The sequence below is a fragment of the Electrona antarctica genome, assembly GCF_951216825.1.
Source record: "Electrona antarctica genome assembly, chromosome: 22".
In the NCBI taxonomy this organism is placed as follows: Eukaryota; Metazoa; Chordata; class Actinopteri; order Myctophiformes; family Myctophidae; genus Electrona; species Electrona antarctica.
The window spans coordinates 27,344,376-27,364,918 of record NC_136805.1 but is presented as its reverse complement, the minus strand read 5'-3'; the positions used below and the strand labels follow the sequence as shown (position 1 = coordinate 27,364,918).

The 20,543-nt window shown below is 44.7% G+C and overlaps 1 protein-coding gene across 1 annotated transcript in view; it reads left to right on the top strand.

The window, feature by feature from the left end:
• lrp2b (low density lipoprotein receptor-related protein 2b) overlaps positions 1-20,543 on the top strand; it is a gene marked incomplete at its 5' end in the record, with an annotated part of 65,057 nt that overhangs the window by 19,612 nt on the left and 24,902 nt on the right. Inside the window, 28 exons of the mRNA XM_079492141.1 lie at positions 426-665; positions 860-982; positions 1,495-1,611; positions 1,949-2,326; positions 3,012-3,260; positions 3,962-4,170; positions 5,733-5,917; positions 6,126-6,354; positions 6,810-6,987; positions 7,353-7,481; positions 8,019-8,185; positions 8,473-8,616; positions 9,066-9,175; positions 9,827-10,004; positions 10,387-10,600; positions 11,351-11,581; positions 11,988-12,179; positions 12,288-12,760; positions 13,345-13,798; positions 15,712-15,877; positions 16,541-16,699; positions 16,834-17,123; positions 17,338-17,541; positions 17,695-17,937; positions 18,305-18,430; positions 18,900-19,019; positions 19,172-19,303; positions 19,747-19,948. Coding sequence (XP_079348267.1) covers positions 426-665; positions 860-982; positions 1,495-1,611; positions 1,949-2,326; positions 3,012-3,260; positions 3,962-4,170; positions 5,733-5,917; positions 6,126-6,354; positions 6,810-6,987; positions 7,353-7,481; positions 8,019-8,185; positions 8,473-8,616; positions 9,066-9,175; positions 9,827-10,004; positions 10,387-10,600; positions 11,351-11,581; positions 11,988-12,179; positions 12,288-12,760; positions 13,345-13,798; positions 15,712-15,877; positions 16,541-16,699; positions 16,834-17,123; positions 17,338-17,541; positions 17,695-17,937; positions 18,305-18,430; positions 18,900-19,019; positions 19,172-19,303; positions 19,747-19,948 — 5,842 coding nt within the window. The remainder of the gene's footprint in view (positions 1-425; positions 666-859; positions 983-1,494; positions 1,612-1,948; positions 2,327-3,011; positions 3,261-3,961; positions 4,171-5,732; positions 5,918-6,125; positions 6,355-6,809; positions 6,988-7,352; positions 7,482-8,018; positions 8,186-8,472; positions 8,617-9,065; positions 9,176-9,826; positions 10,005-10,386; positions 10,601-11,350; positions 11,582-11,987; positions 12,180-12,287; positions 12,761-13,344; positions 13,799-15,711; positions 15,878-16,540; positions 16,700-16,833; positions 17,124-17,337; positions 17,542-17,694; positions 17,938-18,304; positions 18,431-18,899; positions 19,020-19,171; positions 19,304-19,746; positions 19,949-20,543) is intronic.

Sequence of the window (20,543 nt, the reverse complement as noted above, 5' to 3'; positions counted from 1 at the left end):
TATTGAACACCCTTTACGCCTGTGTGTTGTTAAGAAAATATTGAACCAATAAAAAATAGTAAACAGTGCTTCGGACAAAACCTCTTAACTCCACTGGGCCCTCAAACTGTCTGCTAAAACAGCTAACTCCACCACCTCTCCCCCTCTCATGCAAGTAATTGACAATATATAAAGTCACAACACCAACTTTGATGAGGCAGTATTGCTTTTATTTCAAAACATAAGGTTTTCTTAATTTCCTGAAAATTTTTGCTTTTTTCATTTTCTGAAAAATGTACATTTTGGAGTTAGGTGTTTTTTTCCCCGACAACAGAGATATGTAAATAGTAATACTTACAACTGGTTTCACCATGCTGCATTGTTGTGAGCTTGTAGACATCAAGCTCGATACTCTTGCTATTTTGTGACTGTCACTTCACTCCCAGGAATGACCTGCTCTCCGCGCGCATTCACCTGCAACAACAAGCACTGCATCTTGTCCAGTTGGCGCTGTGACGGCACGGACGACTGCGGGGACGGCTCCGACGAAGACAACTGCCCCACCCGCGTCCCCACCACCTGCGGCACCAACTACTTCACCTGTGACAACGACAGGTGCATCAGCAACAACTGGGTGTGTGATGGCGATAACGACTGTGGCGACGGCTCAGATGAACACCGCTGCAGTGAGTTATGAGGGAACCAGTTCAGCTAAATCATCCATGTCGAGGAGCATTCTTTTATTTGGCATTTTGAAAACGAATGTAGTAAAAAATAAAATGGTATGAGGATTCAAAGCAACTCTTGCTCTTGAAAGGCTTTCTCAACTCTTGCTCTCGTCGAAAGGCTTTCTAGATCTGCTCTGTCTGTGTCTGTGTAGATTCGACCATCTCTTCTTGCTCCCCTGGCTACTTCCTGTGTCCAGACCATCGCTGTATTGCTGACTCGTTTGTGTGCGATGGAGACCAGGACTGTATGGACGCCTCTGATGAGAACAACTGCGGTACTAATACTGTAGATGTGCTGAATGCCCTGCATGTGTGATAATACACGATGAACCCTTTTAGATTTGTACTACTAGTAGTAACCTATACGTATGTATTGCTTTCATGCCATGAACACATATAGCTATACACAGTATGTCATCATCATTCCGGCCTCTGTATAGCAGACACATGAAATAAGGAACATTTGAGAGCTTACACCTTTGGCCATTACTGAAAATGACTTTCCTTTGCCTTATTGTGAATTTTAAAATATAAAAAATGAATAGCCAATGGAAATGAAAGAAAATCAATATAAATTCCATAAATATCTGTAGTGCCTGTCTGTCCTGCATTTGTTTTTGTTTTTATTTTGTTTTTTTCATGTTTCCATCTGCTACAGAGGTTGAGAATAGTTTTTTTTTTTTTTGGTGAACATTGAAAGTGAAAGATTTTCATAAAACTCGAAAGCGTTTTTTTTTATCTGCGTCTAAATGGGCTAAGTTGTCACTCTCTGTTTTTCCCCTTTTAGAGTTTGTCTGTGAAACCTATGAATTTGCCTGTGCCAGTGGAGATCAGTGCGTCCAGTCTTATTATCAGTGTGATGGAGCCTTTGACTGCCGGGACCACTCTGATGAGAGAGACTGTCGTAAGTTAGCTGCACAAACTTCATGTCGTGGAGTACAAAACAATTAGATGAGGAATATCTCTGATTTGTTTTAATTACTTTAACTTTGACCCTACTCCATTTTTGGGCTGGTCCAATTTTGGGCATGTCATTATAGGTGAAAATGCAAAAAAGGAAAATTGAAAAAAATGCTAAATTTAAAAGAAAAACAGATCAGATCATGATACGTTGTTATAGCTTATAGAACATTGCTGTGGTTAAGTGTTTATAAAGTTAGAAGAAGAGAATTTGTAACTAATAGCAACTCAACAAAAATACCCCAAAAACGTTTTCTTTCTTCCTGTCCTCCCTCCCCCAGCCACTCGAGGTCCAGGCCTCTGCCACGACGACGAGTTCCAGTGCCAGACGGATGGATTCTGCATACCAGACCAGTGGGAGTGTGACGGCCATCCGGACTGCGAAGACGGTTCCGATGAACACAACACGTGCCCGCCCATTACCTGCCGATCCGGTCAGTTCCAGTGTGCCAACAAGGTGTGCATTTCGATGGGGTGGGTGTGTGACGGGGACAACGACTGCCGTGACTTCAGCGACGAGCAGAACTGCCCCACCCCGCCCTTCCGGTGTCCCTCCGGACAGTGGCAGTGTCCCACAGACCAGGCGTGCATCGACCTGGACAAGGTGTGCGACGGCCAGAGGGACTGTCCCAACGGAGCCGACGAGTCACCCGTCTGCAGTGAGTTGCACAGAATGTCACGCCCTCTGTCTCAGTCACAGTTCCCAAAAGAAGATGGTTATATTGTGTACACCGCTTTCCTTTACATTTCTAAACATATACTGTTTTTTTTTCAATAATTTTTTTATTGACTTTTTTTATAACATACATTACATACAATACAATACATTCACACACACTCACACACACACACACACACACACACACACACACACACACACACACACACACACACACACACACACACACACACAGATATTGCACTTGCACTTGTATAAACCAAACAAAAATAAGTATCTAAATAAGAAAAAATAAAACATTTGTGTAGTTCTTTAGTTCTAAACATATAACTGTTAACAAATAAAATAAAGTACAATAAATGCATGGTGTTTCCAAAATCAATGAGTATAGGCTAATTGTGTTGAATAATCATGATCTCAATATTGACCAAAATAATAATAATCTTTTTGCCATCCGATCGTGCAGCTCTACCCAAGACAAAGAAGGCAAGATCAAAATAGCCTATAGGCTACCACTAGTGTATTAATCAGAAACCAACTGAAATCGAAACTCAATAAACCGGACTACAGTATGTTGCACAATGCACATACACGCAAAAACAAATGCAACAGTGCAATTATTTAACCTCTCTCTTATTATTATTATTTAACCTCTCTCTTTCCAGACCAAGATGACTGTGCTCTAAACAACGGCGGATGCAGCGACGTCTGTTTCCAAGGCCCGTTCGGGGCCCAGTGCACATGCAGTCCAGGATACCAGCTGCTCAACGACTCCAAGACCTGCGAGGACATCGATGAGTGTCTGATCCCCGGCTTCTGTAGCCAGCAGTGTTACAACGAAAGGGGCTCCTTCAGATGCTACTGCTCTGACGGTTACCGCCTAGAGCCTGATGGACGCACCTGCAAATCCACTAGTGAGCAGCTAAACTGTTGCAAACCAGTCTTACTCCATGCTAAAGTACTGTAGCGTGCTGGTTACATGGCATTTTGGTGCAGTATAGTTCTACATACATACACATTTACCTTAGGGTTTTCCAATTTGGGGCGTGTTAACAATATAGGCCTATAGGAGCAAAAATGGCAGATTTACAAACTAACAACACGCCACATCGTGATGCATTGTGAGCTTGTAGATTGGCTGTTTTTGCTTTGCTATTTTTGCTTTTTGATGTACAATTGTCCTTGCTCTCAAGTGTAATAGAAGAAAATATACCTGTATTCATCACTTACTGTATGTCCTCTTAAACTATCGTAGTCATGTGATTGTTATTATCATATAATACAGTTCCAGTACATCACACACATTCTAATCGTAAATGTTAACCATATGATTGACACACACGATTCAAGAAGTGCAATGTCACATGTCGTTAAATTCACAGAAGCAGCTATTATAAGTTATCGTTTCACCAGACCTCCTGCTTCTCATATAAGTTCTTTGAACTTATTGGCAGTTAAAAGACATGCAAAACACCTGTTATCTAATTTACATCTTAGAAGAAGGCATTTGCACTTCTTGTCGTTGTGGATGCATGGTACAGTATGCTATTGTCCTCAATAATGCCTAAAAATGTACTAAAAGTTCATAGAAATCATAATATTTTGAATCCATCAGACCCTGCCCTAGCTGTGCTTCTGGTAGCTAAGCGAAGTCAGATCATTGCCAACCGGATCAATGTCAGACCGCCCCAGCTGCACCCAATTATCAGCGGCTCGGCCATTGTGACGGTGGACTTTGATCGGGCGACCTCCAGAATCTACTGGGCCGATGCCAGTCAGAAGAAGATCTTCAGTGCTTTCCAGAATGGAACAGATAGACGCGAGGTAGGATGAATATTTTAAACTCAATAGCAGTGGGGCTCAGTGGATGGCAATGACCAACACTTTGGTGCCAAAGAACATTATTGTCTCCACCAGGCCGAAGGCATGGGGAGAGAATGTTTTGCACTCCGTCCGTCCGTCCGTCCGTGTGTGTGTGTGTGTGTGTGTGTGTGTGTGTGTGTGTGTGTGTGTGTGTGTCCGTCCGTCCGTCCGTCCTTCCGTCTGTGAACAGCTAATCTCCGGCACCGTTAACCCGGTCGATGCCACATTTTGCACACACACTCCCTGGATGCCAACGATGAACCTCTGCCCCAAAAAATTCAGAACGGCCTGTTATAGCGCCACCAGGAGGCTGCTTTGTGCAAAACAAGTTTTTGGACAGTACACCTACAGATTTTGTCCAAACATCACGCAAATTGGTACACAGTCTCTCTAGAGCCATTCAACGAAACGGGTCTTTCAGATTTCTCAGACTCCATGCTGATTGGCTAAGATTGGCTTCCAAAGTTCGCAGGAGTGCTCAGTTTCAAACAAAATGCTGCAAATCATGAACACATCGTGTGATTTCTGTGAAATTGTGCACGCACATTCCCACTAGGCCGAGGAAGAAATGCCACATGAACATTTTCAACTCAGCCTCATGGTGGCGCTATAACTGGCCAAAAAGTGTTTTTACCTCTAACTGCACGGATCTGTGGATAACTTTGTATGCCAACTTCCTAGAGGCCAAGGAAAAACCTTTGCCTGGAATTTTTCACATCTGCTCTTTATAGCGCCACCAGGAGGCCGACATATGTAAAACACATTTTCTAATATTACTCCTTCAGATTTTATCCATATTTCACGCAAATCGGTACACATGCTCTCCATAGTCATGTGATCAAGACGGGTTTGTTTGATTTCTCATAATCCACCCTCATTGGCTACGATTGGCTTATAAACTTTTCAGGAGTAGCCCGCTTTGTACCCGTTTTGGACAAATCGCTACAACTACTCAACGCAGCGTCCGATTGTGGTGAAACTGTGCATGCATATTCCCACTAGGCTTTGGAAGAAATGCCACTTGACAGTTTTCAAATCAGTCTCATGGTGGCGCTACAACAAGCCAAGCCGCGTCACACACACACACACGTTTATATTGCTCCTAAACATTTTGCCAAACATCACACACACACACACACTCCTATCCTCCTGGTGGAGACCTGTGCCCAGAAGGGCACTTTTTCTAGTTATTATTACTTCTTAAACTTCTACCTATGGTATAACATGACCTAGGTGGGCTTCTAGACTCCTAGGCTGTGTACAAAATCACTAGCTCAGTCATTCACTACCCATATGTTCATATATCCCTACTCCGATCCCTACATAGGAGTGATGAGTGTTTAACTCATCTACAAAACCAGTAAGACGCCTGAGGGCGAGAAGCGATATCGCCGTACGCGTGCACTGGCCATATATGGAGCGTGTCTTGAGTGTACAGGGTGCGATGAGGTCAGATCAACATATGGAATGTCAGAACATTCAGTCAACGTTAAAATGACCACAACCTATCTCTTTTGTTCTAGGTGTTGTCCACTGGTCTGATGGCACCAGAGACTATAGCGGTGGACTGGGCAGGTCGCAACCTCTACTGGACCGATTCTCTCCTGGAAAACATTGAGGTGTCCACGCTGGACGGCCGCTTCAGGAAGGTTCTGGTCAACAAGAATGTCACCAGTCCACGTGGACTGGTTCTGGACCCACGCAACCAGTAAGATGATGGCACTCTGTGCGTGCGTGCGTGCGTGCGTGCGTGCGTGCGTGCGTGCGTGTGTGCGTGTGTGCGTGTGTGTGTGCGTGCGTGTGTGTGTGCGTGCGTGCGTGCGCACAGAATCAGAACTCCAGTGATGCTATATGGTGCAGGACCAATTTACACTTGTCAGTTAAAATTCTTTCTTCTTCTATCATTCTTCTCTCAGCACCAACTTGATGTTTTGGGCCGACTGGGGTCAGAACCCTAGAATTGAGCAAGCCAGCATGGATGGAACCGCGAGGCGGGTTATCGTCAACACCAAACTGTACTGGCCCAACGGTCTGGCCCTGGATTACACCACACGCCGAGTGTACTTTGCAGACGCCTACCTTAAATACATTGACTACTGCGACTACGACGGCGGTAACCGTCAGCAAGTCATGGCGAGTGATATGGTAAGTTGCTTTATTCTATTTTCATTTGTACAAATTCAATTAATTGTAGTTCAGACACTTTAAACCTGGCATCCCGGTTTTGGGCATGTCATTGTACAGTAGATTAAAAAAATATCACACTTAGGTGAACTGAGCGGTGCAGGCTGCTCAACAACACCGCTGGCTGGCTGCAGTTATAATTATAGTACTCAGTGTGAATGGCCCTTTAGGCTGCTCAACAGTGTGACCCGAATGTGTGTACATACACTTGGTCACTCATTGGAGCGGTTTGGCACCACTCAAAAATGACAAATTTGTCTGAAATTTGTCAATCATTTCCCCCAAAAATTGCATATCTACAAGCTCACGGCGCATTGTGAGCTTGAAGATCAGCAGTCGTACGACGAGGTAAAAAATATGATAGCTGAAACCAGCGTTCAACAAGTGTTCTGTATTTGATGACTTCCCCCATGCAGGTTCTCCAGCACCCCCATGGCATGACTATCTTTGAGGACCACATCTACTGGTCCGAGCGCTACACCAGCAAGGTGATGAGGACCAACAAGTTTCACGGCGGCAACGTCACCACCATTATGAACAGTGTCTACCAGCCCATGGGTGTTGTCATGGACCACCCCATCAAACAACCTGCAGGTGCCTACCAACACAGCAACACATGTCCAATCTTTAGATATTCACTAAATGCCACCTGAGTGTGTGTGCGTGTGTGCGTGCGTGCGTGCGTGCGTGCGTGCGTGCGTGCGTGCGTGCGTGCGTGCGTGCGTGCGTGCGTTTTTTTTATTATTCTTATTTTAAAATGGTGTCAAATAATGGGGGTCCCAGGCGTATGGAGTATCATATCAATTTGAGGGTCCTCCTTGACATGAAAATGTTTGACCCTTAAGCAGACCACCTGAATTTGACCGTGTTTTGCTCTCTCTTTCTCTCTCTCTCTCTCTCTCTCTCTCTCTCTCTCTCTCTTTTTTTCTCTCTCACTCGCTGTCCGTGCGTGCTTGCAGCCTTCAACCCATGCCAGGAACACCTGTGCGGTCAGCTGTGTCTGCTGTCAATCCTCAGACCCAGGTATTACTCCTGCCACTGCCAATCTGGATGGAAGCTGGATGCTGATAAGCGTACCTGTATCAAAGGTATTCTATAACTTCATTCAACTGTATCAGAGGTACCTTTTACAGTGCAATATACAGTATACTGTAAAGCATCTTGCTATGCATTAATAAGAATGAATCATTTGATCATGCTGTATTTTGGTTCTATTGTGTTTGGTACAGTATTTATATTTTCTAAATTGTTGGCCTCTACTTTCTAATAATTTTATTTTTATTTTTATTTGTGCGTTTTGCCTTTATTGATAGATAAAGATAGAAACAGGGAGAGAGATGGGGCGGGGAGACTTGCAGCAAAGGTCGCGGGATCGGGATTCGAACCCACGACACGCTGTCAGGCTAGATTATCAGCCTATGTGCCCAGACCGCTATAGGCCGGCCCGGGCCTACTTTCTAATAATTCTATTATATTTCCTAATTATCTTTCTTCTGACATACTTAAATTATTATTATTGACTCGCGGTAATGTTTTTACTTGCTGTGAAAAAACAACCTACACACTAGGTAGGTTCTCAGAGGTACGGTATCAAATCTATTCTATTGTATTCTATTGTGTATCAGACAGCAGCCCATTCCTCATGGTGGTGAGAGAGTCAGCCATCTTTGGCATTCCTCTGGACCCCGATGACCCGTCCAACAACGCTATGGCCCCTGTGTCGGCCATCTCCCAGGGGCAGGACATGGACTTTGATGACCTGGAGCAGTACATCTACTGGGTGCAGAGCACAGTGAGTGACGGCTCAACTCACATATTATTGACAATGTTTTTACTACAATACTTAAACGCTCAGGTGTACAGTATGTTGAAATTTGTGATTGCGACATTTCCATGCTTATTTTTACTGCTTTAATACATATTTTATAATAATCATAATCATAATCATAATCATAATCATAATCATAATCATAATCATAATCATAATAATCATAATGTAATAATTGGTGCAGTATTTATTTTTGATACATTTTAATGTAAATGTGTTTTTGGTCACCTGTACTTGTTTTCTTCAACCAGGGATCTATATGGAGGGTAAAAACCAGTGGGACCAATAGAACCCAGTTTGCTCCAGCTGCTATCATTGGTTCACCTTATGGTTTGGCTTTTGATTGGATAAGCCGCATGATGTATTACACCAATCCCACCAACAAAGCCATAGAGGTAAGACTTTGGGCCGCTTGACGGACAATGTTTCTTCATTTTAAGTTTCATGCTTCAGTTAGGAGATTAAAAATGTGTTCTCTGGCAGTAATATGCAATATTAATGCAATAGCAAGCTAAGTCTATAATCGATGTGCAAGCTAGTCCAGCTGGTTTTCTCTTTGGCTGACGTATGTGAACACCGCAAATATGACTCAGAAATAGTTCCACCTTAGAGAATTTTGGTTCCTACCTAAACTACTGCGCTGAAACTGACACATAGGCAGTTATAGCGGATCCCCGCAGATAATAATAATGCAGCTGGTAATTAATTGATTTAATCAATTCTTGTTTTAATTATTTTATTTCTGTTATCCAGTCCAGCTGAATTTTGCTTGTCATCTTGGGTTGCTTTAATTAATCTGTACAAAATAACTCCAAAATATCCGATTAAACAAATGTAAACGCAGGTGATCCGCGTCGATGGAGACCAGCACTACAGGAAAACCCTCATTACCAGCACAGGCAAACCAGAGGGAGCCGGACAGCCTAATGGAATAGCAGTGGACCCAGCCAGAGGGTAAAACCAATCTAGAACAAGAAACCTGTGTTTAACTCTGAAAATGTACGAATGGAACTTAATGGCATTTGATAAAATTGCTACCTTCTCAGAGTTAAAGCTCCATACGTTTTAAGTCGTACCGGGATTTGAACTCAGGTCTCCCATGTGGGAGACCAAACAACTACTACTTATCCAAGATACAATCAGTGCTGACATATTGTTCATTCATTCATTCATTCATTCATTCATTCAAACCTTTATTTATTCTCGGGAGACATTGAGGTTACCCTCATTTGCAGTGTCATCGAGATACAGTACAACATAATTTCAAAGCAATAAACAAAAAACAAAACAGATTAACAGAACAGCAACATTTCCAGACACTTAGGTCTGCAATCAAAGATTTAAATTGACCGTATGTAATGTAATTGTGCGTATGTATGACCGCCAGGCTACTGCTTGTAGGTTTTCTACGCGACACCAGGGTTGAAATCTCTCAATGGAAGGGTAGGGAGACCGCCTCCAACCACTGCAGATGTGCTAGTAGTTATATACTTACTCAACCATACAGATTGGTTAAAATAAGGTTTTATTCATTCAAATAAGTTCCGGATTGCAGCATTAAAGTAACACTGGATTTGACAGCGTGGTATTCCCTTCCCTTCACAGGAAGTTGTTCTGGACAGATAAGGGGACGGACAGTGGGGTTCCTCCCAAGGTTGCCAGCTCGGACATGGATGGAGGCAACCTGAAGACACTCTACACAGGCAACCTGGCTAACGTAGGATATATCACTGCTGACATCTCCACCAGCAAACTCTATTGGACCGTGGCTAGCACTGGGGCAGTGAGTATACTGTACAATACATGCTAGATCCAAGGAACATGTATGTTACATATAGTCTCGGATGCATACTGTCATACAGTATATATGTACAGTACATATATGCATTGTATTGTATATATCTATCTCACTGCTCTTAATGGTTGGTGGTTACTGATGGTTGTCTAATTGTGCTGAGCAGAAAGAAAGCATGTAACAGAGCCTGAACGCCAATTATATCTACACTTTTCACATATTCACAATCTATGTTATATTGGTTTATTCTATTCATGAGTTATCTGACTGAAATGTAAATTTTTCCCTTTGTAACTCTGAGAGAGTAAAAATGTAACCATTTGGTTACATTTGTACTGAGTTAAATGAACAACAATCTCGTTCATTTCAGATTGAGTGCGGTACGATGGACGGTGTGAGCCGTGTGACAATCGTCAGTGGCCTGTCCCTCCCCTGGGGCCTGACGGTCTACCAGAGCCACCTCTACTACACCGACCAGGACTTTGAGGTCATCGAGAGGGTGGACAAGGACACCGGAGCCAACATGGTCATTATGAGGAGCGGCATGTCAGGGCTGAGCTCCCTCAAAGTCCACGCCCGAGATGGTGAGTGGTCTCTGGGTTGTGAGGGGCGCTAGCCCCTCCAATGGACAGCTGAGCATGAAATGTGATGATGTACAGTATGATGATAAGAGCAGGCCATACTTCACACGGGTGTGATTTTTGAGTGGTGTAAACCACTCCTACAACTGGCTTTGTTAGTTTACGTGTCTGTTCGTACCAAAACATGAGCATGGTTGCTATGGTCACCCAGTTCACACGGGTGTGATTTCATTACGTCAGACATTACGTCAGACCACAGCTGATCAGTCTATATAAGACCTTACACCACTCAGTTCACACGGGTGTGATTTTTTACTTACCTATACTTGGTTGCGCGTTGTGTCGCGCACCGAAAATAGCAGATCTTCAAGCTCACGATGTGTCGGATTGTGTCGCGCTGCATGTGATACGTTGTGTGTGAGTATTGCTTCTTACACCTGGCCCGCCTATCCAGAATTCAGGAACTGCAGAAGTGGTGTGAATTTCATAGTGTTTCAGTTGATCGTCCAGCCCTGATGCAGCTTATTGAATAGACGCCAGGAAGCTCGAGGAAAGAACGGCAGGTTTGGTTGGGGAAAACAAAGCAAAAAGAGAAGGGAAAGTTGCATCAGCTTAGAATAGATTATATAAAATACAATAATTAATACGACGGATAAGCATAAACAGGCTAGTCTGAATAATGCTACAAATGCCTGTTGGGACTTGTTGGGGCATCAATGAACCTTCACTGTATTCTCCATTCCTGACCTGTAGACTCTGCGGGGACCACCAACGCCTGTAGCTCCAACAACGGCGGCTGTCCCCACCTGTGCCTCCCCAGGCCGGGGAACCAGAAGACGTGTGCCTGCACCACAGGGTTTGTGGCCTCTGCAGATGGAGCCCACTGCGAGCAGTACGACTCTTTTGCCATCGTCTCCTCCCCCGCGCTCATCCGAGGTTTCCACATCAACAGCTCCGACCACTCCGAGGCCATGCCGCCCATCAGTGGATATACTAGTATGTTGGTTTTTACGCTGCAATCCATAAATGTATTAGTTTAATGGATAAAATGATATTTTAACCAATCTGTATGGTAGCGCAGTCGTTTGGTATGTACTAGTATGTACCACCATTACGATTTTTATCTCGAGGACCCCAATCTACACTTCAAAATCCTTTATAAAATCCTTTATTATGAACTCAGAGCCTGTACAAATGGATTGGTTACATTTGTACAGTCTCTGAGTTACGTAGCTCCTCAAGGACCCCTGGGGGCCCTAGACCCCACCTTGGGAACATGTTTGGTAGAGTATAACTACAGTAGCACAGCTGCAGTGGTGCCTGATATCATGAGTTAAGTGATGTTAACCACAACTCGGGGTCTGACACACAAAACGTTTCCCTTTCCAAGATTCCTACTACTCCATAAAGGACAGGCTAGACCTCCATATGGAGTCTGGCTTCATATACTGGACGGACAACAGCACCTCCAGCTCCTATAAGGGAATCTTCAGGGTCAAGACGGATGGATCCCTCTACAGCAGACTTGTCACAGGCACAAGCATAGGACGTATCCAGGGCATCGCCGTGGACTGGATCGCAGGTTAGAGACGCTGTGTCTGACTATCCATCTATCCATTCATCCCCCCCGTCCCTTATTAATCCCTCAGATATTCCTTGGTTTTCCTTCTTTTTCCACTGACTCTCTTAGGTAACCTATATTTCACAAACTTGATGAAGAGCCAGACCTTGCTGGAGGTGCTCGCCATCAACACCACGTACCGAAAGGTCCTCCTCAAGTCCTCCCACGATCGCCCCCGCGACCTGGCCGTCAGCCCCAAGCTCCGCTACCTCTTCTGGACCGACGACGGCCAGGTGCCCAAGATCGAGCGGTCGTTGCTGGACGGCACCAACCGCACCGTGCTGGCGTCGGAGAGCCTGGCGTCGCCCCGCGGCCTGACGGTCGACTACACCAACGACTTCCTGTACTGGACGGACGACACGCTGGACATGATCTCCCGCATGGCGGCGGACGGCACGCAGAGGCAGATAGTCCGGTACGGGAGCAGGTATCCGTCCCCGACAGGAATGGCCATATTTGGGACACGCATGTTGTGGGTCGACAACAAGCTGGGGAAGCTGTTCCAGGCCAGCAAGGACCCAGCCAATACTGACCCACCAGAGGTGAGCCAGAGTGTCCCAGATTACTTATTTATCCAGTAAAAACAAATTAATAAATGTGTTTGTGTTTTTGTTTGGTTAACTTAATAGCCTATCTTTTGTCATTTCAAAATAAAAAAGGTAGAATTATTAATGTGTCTTTTCCCTCTTTTCCCTGGCCACACTGAGCAGATTCACTGCAGTGTTTGATGGTGTGTCATAGTAATACAATTAATGACCGATTTGCTTCAAAACTTTGCTGATACTGTAACTTGGGGTCAGGAAGGACAGATGTGGATGTGGTATTGTCCCCCCCCCCCCCCCCCCCCCTATTCCCTGATCAGTTTAAGTCAAAGTTCTGCATCATGCTTACATGGGTTGTATTGGGTTATATTTTAAATAGTGTAGTTTATTTCTTTTTTTCATCAGCGTTTTTCATAAATTCGTTTCTGTTTGATCACTGTGCAAAATAACGTGACCAACATATTAGCACAGCACAGTGGATCCACAGTTGAAATAGTGACTTCCTCCTGCTGTACTGTATAAGTAGATGCTGCAAGCTTGGACCACTTCAACAACTAAAAAGGCTCTCTGTCGAACATCACCAGGTAATCCGTGAGAGCATCGAAGGCCTGTTAGATGTGGCCGTCTTTGACCTGCACGTCCAGCCTACAGCTGCCAATCAGGTGGGTTTCAACCCCTGCCACGAGGACAACGGACGCTGCACGCAGTTCTGCTTCGCTATGCCCGAGCAGGAGAAACCCACGTGCGGCTGTGCCCATGGCACCCTCCTCAGTAACGGGGTGTCGTGCGGCTATGGCCAGGATGAGTATCTGATCTTCACCACAGACTACACAATCAACAGCATGAGGCTGGACCCAGACGACCACAGCCTCCCGTACCCGACTCTCAACATCGGCAGGGGCACGGGCGTGATGGCCCTGGATTACGACTACAAGGAGAAGCGCGTATTCTTCACCCAGTACAGTGGGTATGGCAGGAGCATCATAGGCTACGTTACCATCACGTCCATCACCAGCCCACCTGTTATCATCGCGGGAGGTAAGACTGTGATATTACCGAGCCCGCAGAAATGTGTGACTGATATGGTATATTGTGTGTGTGTTTGTGTGTGTGTGTGTGTGTGTGTGTGTGTGTGTGTGTGTGTGTGTGCGTGCGTGCGTGTGTGCGTGTGCGTGTGTGTTAGAAAAATAACTCAACTTGACAGATGATGAAGCCCAAAAAGGGGCAAATTTCAAATTCCCAAAAGACAGGTACAAGACTCTCTTCATCGTACATCATAAAATAGACTGTCTATTTGCTCAGACACTATGACAAAATATTCTCCATTCATTGTCAATGGGAATTTAATGTTTGTGGAGAGACACAGCTGGATACCCTCAAAAACACAAAAACTGGCAGGACCAAGTTTGAGGGTAGCTTAGAAAACGCAGGCAAACGTGAACTCGCACTAAACATCTTTAATAACTGGCAAAGACAGAGAGCAATGAGTCCAGCTTTACAGAGCTTTCCAGCCTGATGAGGAAGTATTACGGAGATATATGTGCAGTTACAGGTGAGTAGGATGGACTGTGGCAGTGACCAGTGGGGAGGGACAGAGAGAACAGAAAGACAGAGAGAAACGGACTGACGGATGGATGGACAGAGATAGCAGGGAAATAAATGTCAATGGAAAGGTAGGAGGGGCAGAATGTGACGGAGCAGTTCAAGGGCCAAGGCCTGGAGAAAGTGGCAAGAGTGGCCCTAGGGGCCCATGGCTGATGACAAAGGGAGGGCTGCGTCCAAAATTCCACACTAACATACTAATTAGTATACCAAATTAGTATGTGAGACTTTTTAGTATTTTTGAAAGATAATGTATTTACTATTTAGGACATGAAATGTATACTAATTTGGGTGAATATTACAGCATGCAATACTGCACACGAGTTGGTGGTATAAATGTCCCACAGTGCAATGCAGTAGCCTAGTAATGACAACAACATAATTTGTATAGGCAAGGCAACCAAACCTCTGGTGTAATATCAATTACTCTGAGTCAATTAAACACACCTAGACCGAATACACTAGTGAAATGGAAACATGTACAGTATGTGTAGTACTTCTGCTGACCACCAGATGGCACACTTTCTTAACAGTGTTCGGTTTGAGACCACATTGTTGTATGTCGAAATAAAACTATTGTGGATGCACTCAAATGTATGTTTAAAAAAATCACACTCGTGTGAAGTGAGGGGCTCTCTTATCATCATAAATACATCAATACATACATCATCTCATTCTGTGCTCAGCCAATCAAATCATTACTATGTGGTACACAAACACAAAACTGACCAATCAAATCATCACAAATGTGCTACACATAAACACACAAAGCTGGGCCCCCTCAATAATGGTATCCTGATGAGTATGTAGCATATTATTTAGTACAGTATGTGAATTCGGACACAGCCCATGAGCAAAACGAGGTGGGATTGATCATTAGGATGCCACAAAGACATGATTAATCACTTCAGCTCTAGTTTATACAGTATACTTCATATACATTAAAATACAAACAAAAATACAAGATACGAGATATTTTAGAAAAACGTTCACGATACGATATGATACGATACGATACGATACGATACGATACAACTTTATTGTCAATTATTTTTAAACATTTTGACCCAAAATACTGAAAATAGGGACACCAGGTTGAAAGTGGTTAATCTTTGGGTCGGAAAAGTCAAAGATCAAGGTCAGAATTAGAAAATGATCCTACCTCAGGACGGGAGAGATACAGAACAAGAGATGCTTGTGCAGGCAGAGTTTGCAACTCCAGGAAGGTTCTTTTTGTGTCAAATTTTGTAACATGTGTGTTGTCCCTGTCCTCTTTTGTCCCATTTATTTCTTGCTATGTTTTACATTTCTGTCCTCTCCCACTCTCTGTGTCTCCCACTCTACTGTAGATTTGGATGATCCAGAGGGCCTGGCCTATGACTGGGTCAACAAGCGTCTGTATTTCACCGACTACTACAGAAAGAATATCCAGGCCATAGGAGTGGATGGACAGAATCGCTCCATTATTGCCAATGCCAATCGACCCAGGGCCATCATCGTGGACCCCTGCCATGGGTAAAACCTTGTCCATTGTCTTAACCCTTTTAAGACAATCAATAATGTGTTTTTTTGTTGTTGTCAACATATAGTCTGCGTACACCATAGAATATGCATTTTAACATACAATTTGATTTCATCGATTCACCAATTTACAATTTACAATTTACAATTTAGGCATTTAGCAGACGCTCTTAATCCAGAGCGACTTACAATAGGCAAGAACAAAAAGCATGGGAATACATCACATATGTAACAAAATGCATTTATCGCGAAACATGCGTAAGCTAAGACCGTGACTAGAACATATCTATATAATGACACTATACATATAAACTATAACTAGAACATATCTATATAATGACACTATACATATAAACTACACATATGTGCTATACTATGCTGTACATATATACTATGAAGTGCTATGACTACATACCACCACATTCACCAAGAGATATACATGGACCGTAACGGAGACTGTGCCTCACCGCCTCCCCCAAGTCTTCATCATAACCACAACACGTAACTCTAGTGACTTGAGCAGTCATTACTGTAGCTGGCTGAATAGTTATTGACATGTTCATTTTACCATGAAGGCATGCCCATTGTACCGTTGTAATGTGTTGTCAGCTGAGCTGTCCCCTGTGTCTTTCTCTTGTCCCGGATGTCTTTATTCAGGTACCTGTACTGGACTGACTGGGGCAGTCCCGCTAAGATTGAGAGAGCCACGCTGGGCGGAAACTACCGGACCCCCATCATTAACACTAGCCTGACCACACCCAACGGCCTGTCTCTGGACTATGAGGAGAGGATGCTGTACTGGGCTGATGCCTCACTGTATGTACAGCAGTGCAATTCTCAAGTTCATGCTGTCATTTAACAAAGGACCTGTTAATGTAAAGTTACCCAAATAATCTCCATTCCACAACATAAGAGTTTAACCCATCCCATCCTGTCACTGCCTCCCTCAGAGACAAGATCGAGCGTTCCACACTGACGGGTGAGAACCGGCAGGTGATCGTTCACGGCGTCCAGTACCCGTTCGCCCTGACCGTCTTCCAGCAGGACATCTTCTGGACCGACTGGACCACCCGCTCCATCTACAGGGCCGGCAAGGACGACGGCTCCGGCTTCATAGTGATGGCGCAGGACCTGCAGTACCGTCCCAATGACATCCACGTCTATGCAGGGTCCAAGCAGGAGAGCTGCTCCAGTCCCTGTCAGCAGTTCAATGGAGGCTGCAGCCATGTCTGCGTACCCGGTGAGGGCAGCGATTATTCACAATGGGCTTCACTACTGTCGTAGTGATGCTAACATGTGGCTCCCTGATGTCCATTACTCAATATTTCAAAATACAATGCATCATATAACCTAATATGTCAGGAAATGTCTGTAATTAACTTATATGTCAACTAATAATCCATTGTACATGTTTCAAAAAGTCTCTCAATTCAACGTCTCTCTCTCCACCACAGGTCCTTCAGGCGCAGAGTGCCAGTGCCCCCACGAGGGGAACTGGTACCTGGCCAACAACGGCAGGGACTGTATCCAAGACACCGGGAAGCACTGCCTGCCCGAGCAGTTCACCTGTCTCGATGGAGGATGCATCTCAACCCGCTGGAAGTGTGATGGATACAGTGACTGTCAGGACAACTCGGATGAGCTGGAGAGGGTCTGTGGTGAGAGAGACATGAAAGAAAGAAAGAAAGAAAGAAAGAAAGAAAGAAAGAAAGAAAGAAAGAAATAAATAGATTTAAACCTTTTTGTTTTTGTTATGTTATTCTGCTGTTGGATTCAATAAGAGAAATCTGTCTCTCTCTTCTTGGTCTCAGCCTTCCACACCTGCTCAGCTATAGACTTCACCTGTGACAACGGGCGCTGTGTGCCGCTGGGCTACGTGTGTGACTACACCAACGACTGCAAAGACAACAGCGATGAACAAGGCTGCCCCTTCCCCACCTGTAACCCCACCAGCGAGTTCACCTGCGGCAATGGACGCTGCATCAGTGCGTCCTTCGTCTGCGACGGCCACAACGACTGCCGGGACAATGCCACCTCCGATGAGATCAACTGCCGTGAGTACTTGATTGATTGATTGATTGATTGATTGATTGATTGATTGATTGATTGATTGATTGATTGATTGATTGATCGATCGATTGATCGATCGATTGATGAAGATCAAAATATATTTGAAAACATCTGTCTAGAACACAGTTTCCCAAACTTTTAAGCGCGAGACCCAAAAGAGAGATTCTTGAAGAGAATCTTGAGAGCGTAAAATTAAACCAATTTCATTTTACACTCTCAAGAGTTACTCTCCTTTATTTAGCTGGGGACCACCTGGAATCCCTTCAAGGACACTGGTGGTCCCCGGACCTACTGGTTGAAAACCACTGGTCTAGAAGATGGCTGACCTTACCCACGTCTCTTCCTCTCCAGCTGACAGGACGTGTCCACAAGGGCAGATTAAGTGTGACACCACCAACATCTGCATCTACGCTGACAACCTGTGTGATGGCTATAATAACTGTGGTGACAACAGCGATGAGAACCCCCTCTTCTGCGGTGAGTTGAACTCTGTTGTTCTGAGGAACACGGTGGCACAGTTGGTAGTGCTGTTGCCTCACAGCTAGAAGGTCCTGGGTTCGATTCTGGTCTTTCTGTGTGGAGTTTGCATGTCCTCCCCGTGTCCCCTAGGGTATAGGTACCCTCACAAAAACATGCAGTGATCCTGGTCTCTAAACTACCTCCCAGCCGGCCGGGGCGCCTGATGGAGGGGAAAGGAACTGGTCGGAATAACGTGTTCCTTCCATGCGCTATGTCCGGCTGAGGATATTCCATGTGTATGTGTGTCGTTGTATATGCTTTACATGCCTGAAACATTTCTGGTTTGACCGAAATGTTGCTTTTTGTGTGTGTGTGTGTGTGTGTGTGTGTGTGTGTGTGTGTGTGTGTGTGTGTGTGTGTGTGTGTGTGTGTGTGTGTGTGTGTGTGTGTGTCTGCGTGTGCGTGTGTGCGTGTGCACGTGTTGCAGCGGGGCGTACATGTTCCCCGGACCAGTTCCGTTGCGATGGTGGGAAGTGTATCCCTGCCTCCTGGGTGTGTGATTTCATCAGAGACTGTACTGACGGCACCGACGAGCCTCTCACATGTGGTATGGTTTTAGTAGTATAAGAAGGATTTAAGGAAGCAATACATGTGGAACTTTACTTGGGCTTCTTTCTCATAGCATATGGCCATAATAAAAATCGAATGATATTGAAATACTCATCTGGACTTTACAATGCTATCTCTGCCTCCTCCCAGAGGACCAGATCGAGACGTGTAGTCCCACCCAGTTCACCTGTACCAATGGAAACTGCATCCCCCAGTCACTGGTCTGTGATGGTAACAATGACTGCTGGGACAACAGTGACGAGGCCCCTGAACTCCAGTGTGGTAAGAAGATAGTTTGAACGTTATGAATGATCAGTGGTGGACAAAGTTATTACCCAACCCTCAGTGTAGATACTCCTGGTCAAATAGTACTCAACTCTAAGTGAAAGTACACATTACAAATATTTATTTTTCATATCAGTGCACTTGAAGGGATGTACTGTATTGTATGTATGTATTTATTATTTTGTTTTATTATTCAAAAATTGTGAAAATTGCAGCTTTACAAGCTCAACACGATGCGTTGTGAGCTTGTAGATTGGCTAGTTTTTTTCCCCACAATTTGGGAAATGTGATTCTAGTGGTTAATTCATAGGCTAATATATTTTTGTACGTTTGGGTTTCGGCCGGGGGTCCCTTTCTTTTTGTAGAATCGACCTCAGGTCTTAAGACACTGTCCCTCTATGCTCCCCTCCCCGCCCCTTATCGACCCCTCCTCACTGCAGGCCAGCGTACATGCAGTCCCAACCAGTTCACGTGTCCCACGTGGCACCCAGGACACCCTCGCTGTGTGCCCCTGAGCTTCGTGTGCGACGGAGAGAAGGACTGCGCCAACGCGGCCGATGAGCTGCAGAACTGCCCCAACCGCACCTGTCACATGAACGAGTTTGCCTGTACCAACGGCCTTTGCATCTTCATCCCCTACCAGTAATTAATTCATTGTGTGTGTGTGTGTGTGTGTGTGTGTGTGTGTGTGTGTGTGTGTGTGTGTGTGTGTGTGTGTGTGTGTGTGTGTGTGTGTGTGTGTGTGCGCGCGCCGTGTGCATGTACAGTAAGCTCTTTGTCAGATCTACCATATCATGTACTTGCATCAATTACTTTAGCTTTTTACAGCGCATGGCCGCAGGCCAAGAAGAACAATTTAGAACAGGGTTTATTTTTCTGTAAGTACTGTATCTGTATGTACTGTATATCCACTTATGCACTGTATGTCACAGTAACCTAGTATCACAGCATCATGCTGTTATCTGCATGATGTAACAAAACAGAAGCACTTCTCTGAATGTGAAAGCCTGAAATGGGTGAAAGTCTGAGCGTAGTTGAAAATCCTGGGGAGCACTGTTGTTATAGGTGAATTATGTACAGTAAGATCAATATTTCCATTTGGCCAAATGAGGCATAGGCAGTCACAAGCCAGCTGGCTTCGGGACTGAACACTGCATTGTTAATTGTCATTTGTGCAGCTTCATTCACAAACTGCACACATAATGACTTACTATCAATGGCTAATGATTTGACAGGG